Below are 13,201 nucleotides of genomic sequence, written 5' to 3' on the forward strand. Positions count from 1 at the left end.
CATCGGGTAGATTTCAACGGTAATGTTTATCACTTCTACTAATTAACATGAAGTAAATACATTTTGAGAGTCTATGGTCTTTTTATGCATAAAACCATTTGAATTTCTGTTGAAGATCAGTCTATTTATACTATTGTCCATTTTTATTTGATCTGCTCATGGAAGTGTTTTATTATTTTACTACTTTTACTCATGTGTATATTGTATCTGTGTATGCATGTGCACATGCATGTTGGTGTCCACCGAGGTCAGAAAAGGGTGTTATAGTCCCTGGAGCTGGTTCGGAGTCACCCCACTTGGGTGCAGGGAACCTCAATTAGGTTTTCTGAAAGAGCAGCAAGCCCTCTTAGTCACTGAGCCAACTCCTTTTAAGAAAAAAGCATCTTTTTCTTTGTTTAACATATTGAATAAAGTATTCTTTTATTGTGATGATTTGCATAATATGTTCCCCTAGGTCATCTTGATAATGTTATCCCAGGTATGACTCTCTTTGAATTAAATACTGAGGTGACTATTTACATGTAGAAGTTGACTGGGAGCTTTAGGTTATGCTGACAAACTATGTGGAAAAGAAGGAAATAGAACTGGCTGAGAAGTTGAATCCTTATTGTAGCAAAAATTGTATTCAGTACTTCAGAGGTCTCAGGTGCTAATAAGTTCTTCCTTCAGTATTTCTTGGAGCTGAAGAAAAAGCCCAAGGATTTTTAATAACTGTTGGCAGGTCATTGGCTTTGTTTTTCTCTTAGAAAAGGTGTGTGACTTTGAGTTTGGTAGTCCAATCTAGATAAAGGAAGCTCTCATAAATGATTTGAGTAAGGCCTGTCTGTTATAACACACAGTAGAGAGATGATCCAGGCCTGGTATGACAGAGAGATCTAGGTGATGCACAAATTACAGTTCAAAAACTACCACATGCTTGAGAAATTAATTATAGAAGCAGCTTCTCCAGGATTCATATAATATTTATTTTTCCCTCTAAAAAGTGGCAAGAGGATCTTGTGCATACCACATTTATCTTCTAGCAATTTTGAAGTCCTGCTACCCTTAAACAGTACTTCACCTTGGCCATTGAAATGTTGAAAACCCAGACTTGCTTTTCACTGTTAAAACTGGACAAAAGATGGAATCTAAAGTGGTTTTGATTTGCGTTTCTCTAATTGCTAAGGATTTTGAGCACTTTTTAAGGTGCTTCTTAGCCATTTTTATTTCTTTGCTTGAGAACTTTCTGTTTAGGTCTATTGCCCATGTTTTTAGTGGGTTGTTTATTTTCTTTTTTCTGTCTTTTTTGAGTTCTTTCTGGCTATTAATTCTCTGTTGGATGTGTAACTGGTGAAGATTTTCTCCCACCAGTGGATTTCTCTTCCCTTGCTTAGTTGTTTCTTTTGTTGTACAGAAATTTTGTAATTTAATGAGGTCCCACTTATTGATTGTTGACCTTGGTGCCTGAGCAGCTGGTGTCTGATTTAGAAAGTCCTTTCCTATGTCTATGTCTTGGAGGGTGCTGCCTATGTTTTCTTCTATCAGTTTTTGAGTTTTGTGTTTTGTATTGAGGTCTTTCATCCATTTGGAGTTGACTTTTGTGCAGAGCGAAAGGATCAAGTTTCATTCTTCTGTAGGTGGAGATCCAGTTTTGCCAGCAGCATTTGTTGAAGATGCTGTCTTTCCTCCATTGTGTGTTCTTAGTACCTTTGTTTAATATCAGGTGGCTGAAATTATATGTGCTCATGTTTTGGTCTTTTGTCTTTTATTGTGTTCCATTGATTTATATGTCTATTTTGGTGCCAGTACCATGCTGTTTATATGACAATAATGCTGTAATATAATCTGAGATCTGGTATGGTGATCCCTCCAGCATTGTTCTTTTTGTCCAAGATTGTTTTGGCTATCTGGGTCCATATGGATTTTAAGATGATTTTGTCAAGCTCTGTGAAGAATGTCCCGGGTGTTTTGATTGGGATTGCATTGAATCTATAAATGGCGTTTGGTAAGATGGTCATTTTCACAGTATTGAGCCTACCAGTCCATGAGCATGGTAGGTCTTTCCATCTCCTAGTGCCTCGCTCTATCTCTTTCTTTAAAGATTTGAAGTTTTCATTGTAGAACTCTTTAATGTCTTTGGTTAGGTTTATTGCTACATATTTTGTTTTTTAAGGGTAATAGGAAGGTTTCCTTGAGAGCTTTTTCTAATTGCTTGTTATTGGTATATAGAAAGGCTACTGATTTTTGTAAGTTGATTTTTATCCTGCAACTTTATTGAAAGTATTAATCAAGTCTAACTGTTTTCTAGTGGAATTTTTTGGATCTCGTATGTATATATCACATCATCTGCAAATAGGGGTAATTTGACCTCTTCTTTTCTAATTAGTACTCATTTAATTTCCTTCTCTTGTTTTATTGCTCTGGCAAGAGTTTCAAGCACTGCATTGAAAAGGAGTGGGGATAGTGGACAGCCTTGTCTGGCTCCTTATTTCAATGGGAATGCTTCCAGTTTTCTTAATTCTTCAGGTATTCTAGTGTTGGGGTTGGTTTGTTCTTACCTTTCCAGAGTCTTGAGTTGTGCTGTCAAGTCGTTTACATGTGCTCTTTCTGATTTTTTAATGTAGGCACTAGGAGCTATAAACTTCCCTCTTAGGACTGCTTTTAGGGTACCCCAGAGGTTTTGTTGTGCTGTGTTCTCATTTTTATTCTGTTTCAGTAGTGCTTTTTCTTTCTTAACTGCTTCTTTGACCCATCATGATTCAGGATTGTGTTGTTTAATCTCCATGAGTTCATGTACTTACTAGAGCTTCTTTTGCTGTTGATTATAAGCTTTATTGCACTGTGGTCTGATAGAAGGAATGGGATTATTTCAATTTTTTTGTACTTGTTGATATTTATTTTGTGCCTCAGAATGTGTTCAATTTTAGAATAACTTTCATGAGCTGCTGAGTAGAAAGTGTATTCTTTGGTGGTTGGGTGGAATATTCTGTATATTCGGTTAGGTCTATTTCATGTAGCACGTCGTTTAATTCAGATGTCTATTTATTTTTTATCCAGTTGACCTGTCTATTGAAGGAAGTGGCGTATTAAAGTCACCCACTATCACTGAGTTGGTATCACTCTCTGTTTTATAGTCCTGGACTATTGATTTTATGAAGTTGGGTGGAATGCAAACTCGTGCAACCCCTATGGAAAGCCACTCCTTGGCCTATGCCCAAAGGACTCATTGTACTGTAGAGATACCTGTACATCCATGTTTGTTGCTGCTCTCTTCATATTAGCTAAGAAATGGAAACAACCTAAATGTCCCTCAACTGATGAATGGTTAATGAAAATGTGGTACATCTACTCAGGGGAGTTCTATTCAGCAACAAGAAAAGATAAAATTATGAAATTTTCAGTAATTGGATAGAGCTAGAGAGTGTTATACTAAGTGAAGTAACACAAACGCAGAAAAGCAGGTGATGTATGCTCTCCCTCATTTGTGGACTGTAGCACCAATCCCTTATATGTGACTATGTAAATTCTGATGTAACACCAGGAGCCAGGTAAAGGAAAAGGATACATGGAGGTAAGGAAAAGAAACAACCTGAAAGGGGGATAGTAGGGAACAGACATTACCTGAGGGAGGTGGAAAAAGTGGGGGTAATAGGCAGGGAGGAGAGGAGGGAAGGTCTTGCAAGGGACCATGGTGTGAGGGAGGGAGGGAAGTTAGGAGAGGGAAGATAGTGGGGATCGGGAGGTATTTGGGGGCGAAGGGGATAAGGAGGGCACTGTGACCAGGGAGGGAGGCCGGATGGGAGAAAAAAGAGTGGAAATGAATGAATCAGAGGGTCTAGAAAACCTAGAGGGAAAAGTGATGCCCTAGAAATCCTATGAGCAATGCATGTAATGTGTCTGAACATTAATGCATATGTATACCTGGGAGCTGCTTGGCAGGGAATGCAGTGCCAGATAGAAGAGACCTCCCTTAGAGGGACAAGCATGTCGTACAGCATTCATCCAAGAAGTTTTTTTGCAACAGATGGAGGCAGAGTTGCATATCTGGTCAGGCACAGAGAACATATACCTGGGAGATGCCCAGTACTAGGTGACATACTTGCAGTTGAATCTCTACAACTAAGGCTCATAGAACATAGGGTAATGAGGGGCAGAGAGAGGGCTAACCACCCCTGAACTCTGACCAGTGAGGCTTCCATGTACATCAGAGTGGGATGCACATAAAAGGCCACAACTGGCTGAGTTTTAGAGAATAAGAGGCTGTGGAGCTTCACCCACTCATGGCTCAGGGATTATTATGAAAAAGGAGGCAGGAAGATTGTAAGAGCCAGGGCTAGTTCATGACACAGGGAGGGGGAGGCTTCCAGGCCACTGGAGGCTTGCTCATGTGACCTTGTGGCAGTGGTGGAGTTGAGTGTGGGACCCATGTCAGCTTAATTAAACAAGGGCCCCAAGGGGAGGTGAGAACTAGGTGGTGGGCCAGCACGAGACTGAGAATTATTTGAGACTGATTGCTGCTGGCTCAGAGAATATGACTGACAAACTACTACTGGATGGGCTGACTAGACTCTAGTGGTTGCATTTACAATGAAGGACATTTGAGGATAAACACCTGAATGAATATGACTCAGCATGTATAGAAAAGTGCATAGGGTTAGGAGGGGGAGAGGGGGAGGTATAAATGGGGGAGGGGGTCTTGATTTGAGTGAGAAATGTTGTATGATATTTTAAAAGCTCAATTTAAAAAAGTGAAAAAAAAAACTGGGCAAAAAGTGTTAGATGATCAAGGCTCCTCAAGGATCCTCTAACAGCTAGTACATCCTGAGCTGTCCACATTGCCACATATTATATTGTTGGATTTAACTCAGTCTGGTTTTTAGTGTCACGTAATTCCTTTCATTGTGTGCAGGGATGCTACAATGACATGATCATCTCTACTTGAAAGTTAAATCAGCCTACATGAAATTTGGTGGAATATTTCCACTCATGGAAATAGGACCTCTAAACACACAACTGGAGTGGAAAATATATACTCCCTATGTGAGTAACTGGAGTTGCGGTTTACTGATGACAGCATGACTTCCACTGCCAGACACATCTTCTTATTATTAAAAAAAGGAACAGAATGAATTTGTATTTAGGTTGGATGCTGTGCTCTGGAAGATTTTACAGCATCCTTCAAGAATCATCACGGAGATGACACATCAGCTTTAGCAGTGTACTCAGTCACTCTCAGGTCAGCAGTGTCTCCGCCCCAGCTTCTAGAACTGTGGTACTGTGGGTCACGTTGCCTAACTGAATATGAGACAACAAAGAATTGGCAAAAGTAATAGATTTCTGAACAGTCAGTGACCCAAAACACATTCAAAATGGAATGCATAGTGAACCCCAGGCGCATCTAGCAGTGTCTACGATGTTGTATAAGATGACTTCACTGCAGCCTTGGTTATGAACACACAGCACTTACACTTTGCGCTGGGAATTCTGTCCTTCCCTGCAATGCCACCTCAGGTCAGTTTCAGACTTGCATGCTATGAATTACAGTGTTTTTCTGTATATACAGAGTGTCTTAATCTTATAGAACCATAATGTCTTAACAATGAAAATAAAGACTTCTAATACTTTCTTGTCATTGTTCTATAACATGTACCAAATATTTTGATATTTGGATTCATTAGAATGTTTGATTTTAAAAACCTCGATTTGAATTTCTCATGAGTTGCATAAAATTGTTCAATGAATTTTGACTTCAGTTTGAGGTAGAATTTCCAGTATTTCTAAAATGTTCCTAACCATATACAATCAATTTATATTGTGTATTTATGTGAAGCGATGCTCTCAGCATTGATGATTATGAAATCAGAACATGTATCAAGGTGCTGCTCTATGCCCTGCTGTGTTGAAGAGTCACTTGGGACTTAAATATTCATATAAAAATGAACATGCATGCACAGCTTGCTAGTATGCAAGTTTGCTCTCCTCTTTATGCATAGGAAAAACTTTAAAAGAAACTGCTTTATGATTTATCAGCAAATGTTTGATTTTTATACCTATTTTATATGCCTATATCCCCAGGGTCACATTAACATTTCGCATGTAAAAAGAGGTTGTAAGTAGGGAAGGTTGAAGAAGTTGTAATGTAACTAATATGGTTTGATAAAGAATAAGACAATTTTGTGGGCTTCCATTCACTATATCTTTTTTACTGAAACTTGATCATTTGATCAGACTTATGTAGAATCCTGTGTAAGATTCAGAATGCTCTGTGAACAAATGCTGTCCACATCAGGTAGTTGGGGCTAACTGGCACATATGAAGGCCATTATCTGTTTAGCTGCAAACATGCAAGTTCTCATTTCATTCCAGAGAATAAAAATAGCTAATAGCCAATTCTAGCACTTCATTGCCAGAGAGGCTGGACAGTAGACATAGGTAAATGTTCAGGGAAGGCAAGTTCATTATGCTAAGGTTAGGGATCCAGGGGGGGCAACCTGGGGCTCTGATACAAGACAGAAAATCCATGGTGGAAGGATTTTCACTTGCCCAGACCAGACATTAGGAGTTAGTGTTTATTTTATTCCTCAGTTCTGGGAAATCATCCAGGGGTCTCAGCCTATCAAGTCAGTACATGTCCCTCTCAGGTCCTCCTCCTATGAATCTCCTGCCACAACACTTATAATCAGGGATAACTGTAGTGGTTAATAGAGAGATTCACTACTGGTCAAAATGTAGAGAATAAATATCTGTGGGGGCTCAACCATAAATGGGACAGAAAAATCACACACTTCCCCCTTATAGGCTCAAGGAAGAGGGGATTGGTGAGACTATAAAGACCAGAGGTTGGGAAGGACTAGAGTGACACATTTTCCCCTGGAAATGACAGGACTTTATACTCATAAATTCATAGCAGCTGTGGGGCTGCCTGTACAGGATCTAGCCAGCAAACATACCAAAATGGAGTGTGGTAGGACGCATGAACTCCCACTCCTAGGTAACTGACTGTGGACAGCTCGTGGTTGCTGGAAGAGTCAGTTTTCTTTAAGATGTGGTCTCTGATATACTGATGATGCTCCTTTGAATGGCTTCACAGCATCTGCATATGGACAGCTCTAATTAGACTCAGTGGGTTATAAAAAATTAAGAAAGAAAGATAAAGGGACATAAAGTTGGAAGGGTATTTGAGGGAGGATTCTGGAAGACATGGAAGGGGTAAGAATAAACACATATATGCATGAAATTCTCAAAGGACAAATAAAATATTTAAAGAGATAACACATGAATAAACCAATACCTGTAATGGAAAAGGAAGGCACTGACAATACTGTGGACAACAGAGAATCACAAAGTTGTCCACAAATTTTAAAATGCATATAGAGTGCACATATTCCAGGATAAACAGCAGTTAAAGTTAGTCATGAATAGAAAATCCAAATAGTCTGAGAGATGTTCAAAATATCATTTTAATTACATCATTTTGTAAATAGTTTGAAAACAGACAAAACAGAAAATCTGTCTTATGTAAAGTTATTATACATAAAAACTATAGTTAAAACTTTTTCTAGATGAACATTTAATAGAGAAATCACACAAAATGTATGAAACCCATTCTCAGACGGGGTTAGAAATACTTCATATTATTTTAAAAATATGCTTACTGGTTCTTTGAGAATTTCACACAATGTGTCATGATCGTATTCGGACTCCTCCCCATCCCACTCCCATGCTACCGCCCCTCCCACACTTCATGTCCTCTGTCATTATTGTTTCCATTTGATTTAAAGCAAAACATAGCAAACTCATTCCGCTGACTGAATGTGTAATGTGGCCCATGTGTTTTAAATACTGAGTCCCAGGTTGCAGTACTCTTTTGGAAGATTCTATGTAGACCAGGCTGGACTTGATCTCCTAGAGATCACTTGCCTCTGCCTTACCAGTGCTGGGATAAAAGTTGTATGCTGCCATACCCGACTGAGCTCCTTCTTTTGGTTGTCAGATGTTTTGTAACAGCAATGAGACAAGTAACTACTATGCAAGGAAAATGTGAAGAAATTATAGCCCACTCTCAGTGATAAACATTGATGTAAATAATCTAAATAAAATACCAGTAGATCTAGTCTTATCACATAGAAGGGTAGATAATGTGACATGGCCATCTTAAGTTTGCTGCAAAAATGGAAGGATGATGTTTGAAAACAAATCAATATAATTAATCACACAATAGAGTAATAAAAAACTCCTTGAAAAAGGACCTAGTATAAATTGAATTTATTTGTTTACATCAGTATTAAAGATTTGGAAAAAGATAATTCATAAGACTATATTATTATAGATTCATCAAATACTTAAGGATTAACCTAATGTAAGATATGTAAGATACGCAATTTCCAAACATAAATGTGCAAACAATATTGAGAAAAAATTAAGTAACTTAAAAAATTGAAGTCTGTATACTTACATTGGAATACCTGATATTTATCATTTCTCCATATGCATATATACTCAATAAAACTATAAACAATATTTTGAATCAAATTGATAAACTGTTTCTGAAGTTTATAAAGAAATATGAATAGTTAGGTTAAGAGGGTGCAAAGAGCAAGAAAGTTCTGAGAAGTGGCGTTCTGTCCCAAGCACCATGGAGGCAGGGCGTATCCCGTCACTTTATAAGTACTGTTAAACGCATGTTCAGTGCGGAATAATAAACATAAGTGAGTGGCTTAGCCCTGGGTTTTAACCCTGATTCTAAATAATATCTCTAATTAAGGATGATTTCAGGATTCTTCTGGACAAGAACATTATGAATTTACTTTCTTAAACTTATTTCAAAACAATAAAACTCTTAGATGTGCACCAGAGTCAGCAGTAGGAATATGTTTCTATTTTTTCAGGACTATCATATGCCCTATCACAGAAGTTGTTAAAGGGTAGGTGCATCATTTCATCTCTAGGGATCCAACATAGTCTGAAAACATTTCCTAATGTTCTACCTCAGGAGAAATATGTATTTATAGAAGAAACTCTTGTATCTCAAGACTCTCATAATCAAAGGTTTTTAAGGCCCAGGTCTGTAAAGGGGCAAAATTGCAGCATCTCTAATCAGTACAGGCTCGACTCTTCTCAAGTGAGGGATCAAAAACAAAGACAGCAAGAACTAAACAGAAACACAAGAAAATGAGGAGACAGATGGAGGGAAAGAAAAAGTGGGAGAACAGAATTACAAGCTGAGAAGAGAAATTTAGACAAAGACAGAAGAGAAACAGCAGTAGAAACAGCAGCGTGAAGATGACATATGGTTTCCAAGAAGTAAAGACAAAGAGAAACAGAGAGACAGTCACAGAAACAGAAACGGAAGGAGAATATGATGTTTCAGGGGAGAAAAGCGAAGTCAAGGAAAGACCAATGCAACTCTGAGCTACTTGAGAAATGGGCTGTTGGCAGCACACTGAATCCGATGATGCAGCTATATCGCCTGTAAACCTCAGGTAAGTGCTGGTTTTTAATCACAAATAAACAGTGGATTGATTTTTATTATGCTGTGTGTTAACATATACTTCTAAGCATGAAAATCATTACAAGGAAAATGTAGAATTTATGCAGGCGTGAAAATGGGGGTCATTCTCGGTGGACAGTTTTGAAATGAATGACATAATGCCCTTCTTCCATCTCTTTTGTTCATCAGTGTTTAAATGAACTGAGCAGTGGAAAATAGTCTTTGAGGGATGTGGCGAAGATGATGGTGAGTGCAAGAAAATCACCTTACCCTTAGTTGTTTTTCCTTTGCCACTTGGCTGGGTAAGTGCTTTCCCTTTTGCCTTTACCCTCAGTCATAGGGGTCACTACTACGTCCAGTGTTGTCCTGCTGTTTCTCTTCCAACCTCACTGTGATTAAACTGTGCCAAACCTTGAAACAAAAGAAAGCTGTTATTTATAAATAGAATTTAAAAACTTAGGAAAGACAACAAATCAAGGGATTGAGAAGCTAGGTGGAAGGTATGACCAATGGAATACTAAGAGATGGATGGATAGTGAAAGAAAAAGATACAAAGAAACAGAATGCGACACACAGAATGGTGACCAGGGATAGGTCACAGACAATTTCAAAATAAATAGGTCAAAGGGCAAAGCTTGTAGTTACGTAGGATGAATACGCATAGGACTCTAAAATACAGCATGAGGACTGTAATACATAATGCGGTATTTTCTGCAGATTTTGTAGACGTGTAGATCTTAGGTCCTCCTACTACATACATGCACCTCACAAAGTTATCTCTGGATGGTGACAATATAACGTGCTTAACTCTAATAATTATTAAAAGATATATATCATGTAGTGTGTCCATATCAAAGCATTGTGTCGTGTGCTTCAGATATACGCACAAGAAAAGAAGTTAAATAGAAAAAAGGATATTGCTGTCTTTCTCAGCTTCAGCATATGGATAGCCCTGTAACTGAAACTTTCCAAACGTTGCAATTGGCACCAAGGATACTCAGAGCAAGGAGCAAGACGAGTATAAAGAATCATCATCCACTTTAGTTTTCAAAACATCTGCCAATTTAAGAAAATATGATTTATTACATTTGAAAGAATTTACACAGAGTAACATTCTGGCATGGGACAAAAGAAACATCATTGTGGCCTTAACATTAGGTGTGTGTGTTGGGGGGGGGTACATATGGTGCTAATGTCCAGATGTTTTGATGAGTTTAATTGTAAAACAGAACAAAACTTTCTGATAGAGTAGAAAGCCAAAAAATAAATAAATAAATAAATAAATGAAGTCAGTTGGAGATTTCACTGGATGTTAAAGACGAGAGAGAAAATATTTTTTTTTGGTGGTTAAAAAAATAAATGCCTTTAATTTATACTCTGTTTGGTAGGTCAATTAATTGCTTTATTTAAGCCAGCAGGACTAGTGAAAGCTCAGTTTCATACCTCAGGGGTGGACAGGAGAAGCAGAGCTGATTCTGGACTTGGGGAAACCTGGAGAGACTGCCTGGGCAATTCCCCTATAGACTCTATGGATTATAAGTTAAATCTTTAGAATTAAAGGTTCTGTGACATAAGCCCTTTGTTTTCATATGATGGAGTGGAGGGGGAATTAAAAATAAATAAAATCTTTTCTGAAGAATAATCAAGTCAATAAAACTTTGCTGTTGAAGAGTTGGAGTCCCACTGAAGAATTTTAAGGGCTCACTTGGAGCAGATTTATCCACCATTAGACACACTAGAGTGAGAGGCTGGATCTGTCAGTAAAGTGAGGGATCTTCTGAGTCGCTCTTGCATTTCTGGGGTTCCTGTGTGTTCACAGTAGGTGCAAACGAACAGCTTAATATAATAGTAAAGTGCTTCCCTAGCACATAGGAAATACTAGATTTGATCCCCACTTACACACAAACACACACACACACACACACACACACACACCACATGCTAGTGAAATGGTGAATAACAACATAGAACAGTGTAGTGCTGATTTTATTCATTTAAGACAGGAGAAACAACTTTGCTAAATATATGGCTTTCATATTTTGTGGAACTGAAAGTCATTAGATGGACTTTCGCAGTTACATAATATAGGAAATCAATTTCCATCTGAAGGGGAGCTGCTGAGGTCATAAGGTCTGTTCATTTGTCATTCATTGATGCGCCCTATAAACAATCACTGATTCACTGAAGAACATTTCTGACAGAAAGCTTCTGCAACTCTTAGACATTTAGTCTGGCTTTTCTCTATTTCCACCTTCACAGTTTATAGTAAAACATTCTTTCTATATTTTTGTGTTGTGTACATTTTCCAGTGTTCTCAGTGAAAACCCAACACATTACTCGGCAGAGACAAGCATATTTATGTGGCACACATTTTGTTCCAGAACTTAGTGTTCTGTAATTTGAGAAAATATTTCTTATACAAGACAAATAGGTGATTTTTTTCTTCCAAGGTAAACAGAGGAAACGTGTATTCTTGTCTTGGTTGCATTGTTTTTCTGATAAAGAGATGACAGGTTAATGAAGAACTACAAAGGACGTTTGTCGTTGTTCTCCAAGTCCCCTGAGTGTCAGCATGTTTGTCTGGAATAACAGTAATGCTTCAGAGACCATATTTATCCTGAAAGGTTTCCCTGGCCTAGAGTCTGTTCAGTCTTGGCTCTCAGTCCCTTTCTGCCTTGCCTATTTGGTCGCACTCATTGGTAACATAACCATTCTGTCTGTCATCTGGGAAGAATCCTCTCTTCATCAGCCTATGTACTACTTCCTGTCCATCTTGGCACTGACTGACCTGGGTATGTCCATGTCCACACTTCCCACAATGCTGACTGTCCTATGGTTGGATGCCCGAGAGATCCGCGCTACTGCTTGCTACGCCCAGCTGTTCTTCATCCACACGTTCACATTTCTGGAGTCCTCGGTGCTTCTGGCAATGGCCTTTGACCGTTTTGTTGCAATCTGCCGTCCACTGCACTATTCCACCATGCTCACCGACAGCGTGATTGGCAAGATTGGTTTGGCCTGCTTGCTTCGAAGCATGGGGGTCGTTCTGCCTACACCTTTGCTCCTGAGACGCTATCGTTACTGCCGCGTCAATGCCCTCTCCCACGCGTTCTGCTTGCACCAAGATGTTCTGAGGTTATCCTGCTCCAGTGCCCGGATCAACAGCATTTATGGACTGTGTGTAGTTATTGCCACACTGGGTGTGGATTCAGTCTTCATCCTTATCTCCTACTCTCTTATTCTGAATGCGGTGCTGAGTATCGCTTCTCCTGAAGAGCGACTAAAAGCCCTCAACACTTGTGTCTCTCACGTCTGTGTGGTGCTCATCTTCTTTGTGCCAGTGATTGGGGTGTCAATGGTCCATCGCTTTGGGAAGCATCTCTCTCCCGTAGTCCATGTCCTCATGGCTGATATCTACCTGCTTCTTCCTCCCGTGCTTAACCCTGTTGTCTACAGTGTAAGAACAAAGCAGATTCGTCTAGGAATTCTCCGCAAGTTTAGGCTAAGCAGGAGGTTTTAAGGAACGTTTATTCTCTGGTTTCTGCCTCAGGAAATACTGAGTAAGCTGTTTTCTTAGAAGACAAATAGATGATACCGTTCTGGGGTCGTGAGCATCCGGCAAAATTCCTAATTCTTTTGCCTTCTAAACATGCATTATCTGTTAATTGTTAATTTTTTTGTCATTCAAGCTTTTCATGACTTCACTGTCATTTCCTATGTTTAAGATCATTA

The 13,201-nt window shown here is 38.9% G+C and overlaps 1 protein-coding gene across 1 annotated transcript; it reads left to right on the forward strand.

Annotated features, from left to right (window-relative positions):
* The first annotated feature begins 12,041 nt into the window (after positions 1-12,041).
* Positions 12,042-12,989, forward strand: LOC103732037 (olfactory receptor 51L1). The gene has a single exon (XM_008830558.1). It carries the CDS (start codon positions 12,042-12,044, stop codon positions 12,987-12,989), a length of 948 nt encoding a protein of 315 aa, XP_008828780.1.
* Positions 12,990-13,201: the final 212 nt, after the last annotated feature.

The sequence above is a fragment of the Nannospalax galili genome, unplaced genomic scaffold, assembly GCF_000622305.1.
Source record: "Nannospalax galili isolate Female #2095 unplaced genomic scaffold, S.galili_v1.0 scaffold635, whole genome shotgun sequence".
Taxonomy (NCBI): Eukaryota; Metazoa; Chordata; class Mammalia; order Rodentia; family Spalacidae; genus Nannospalax; species Nannospalax galili.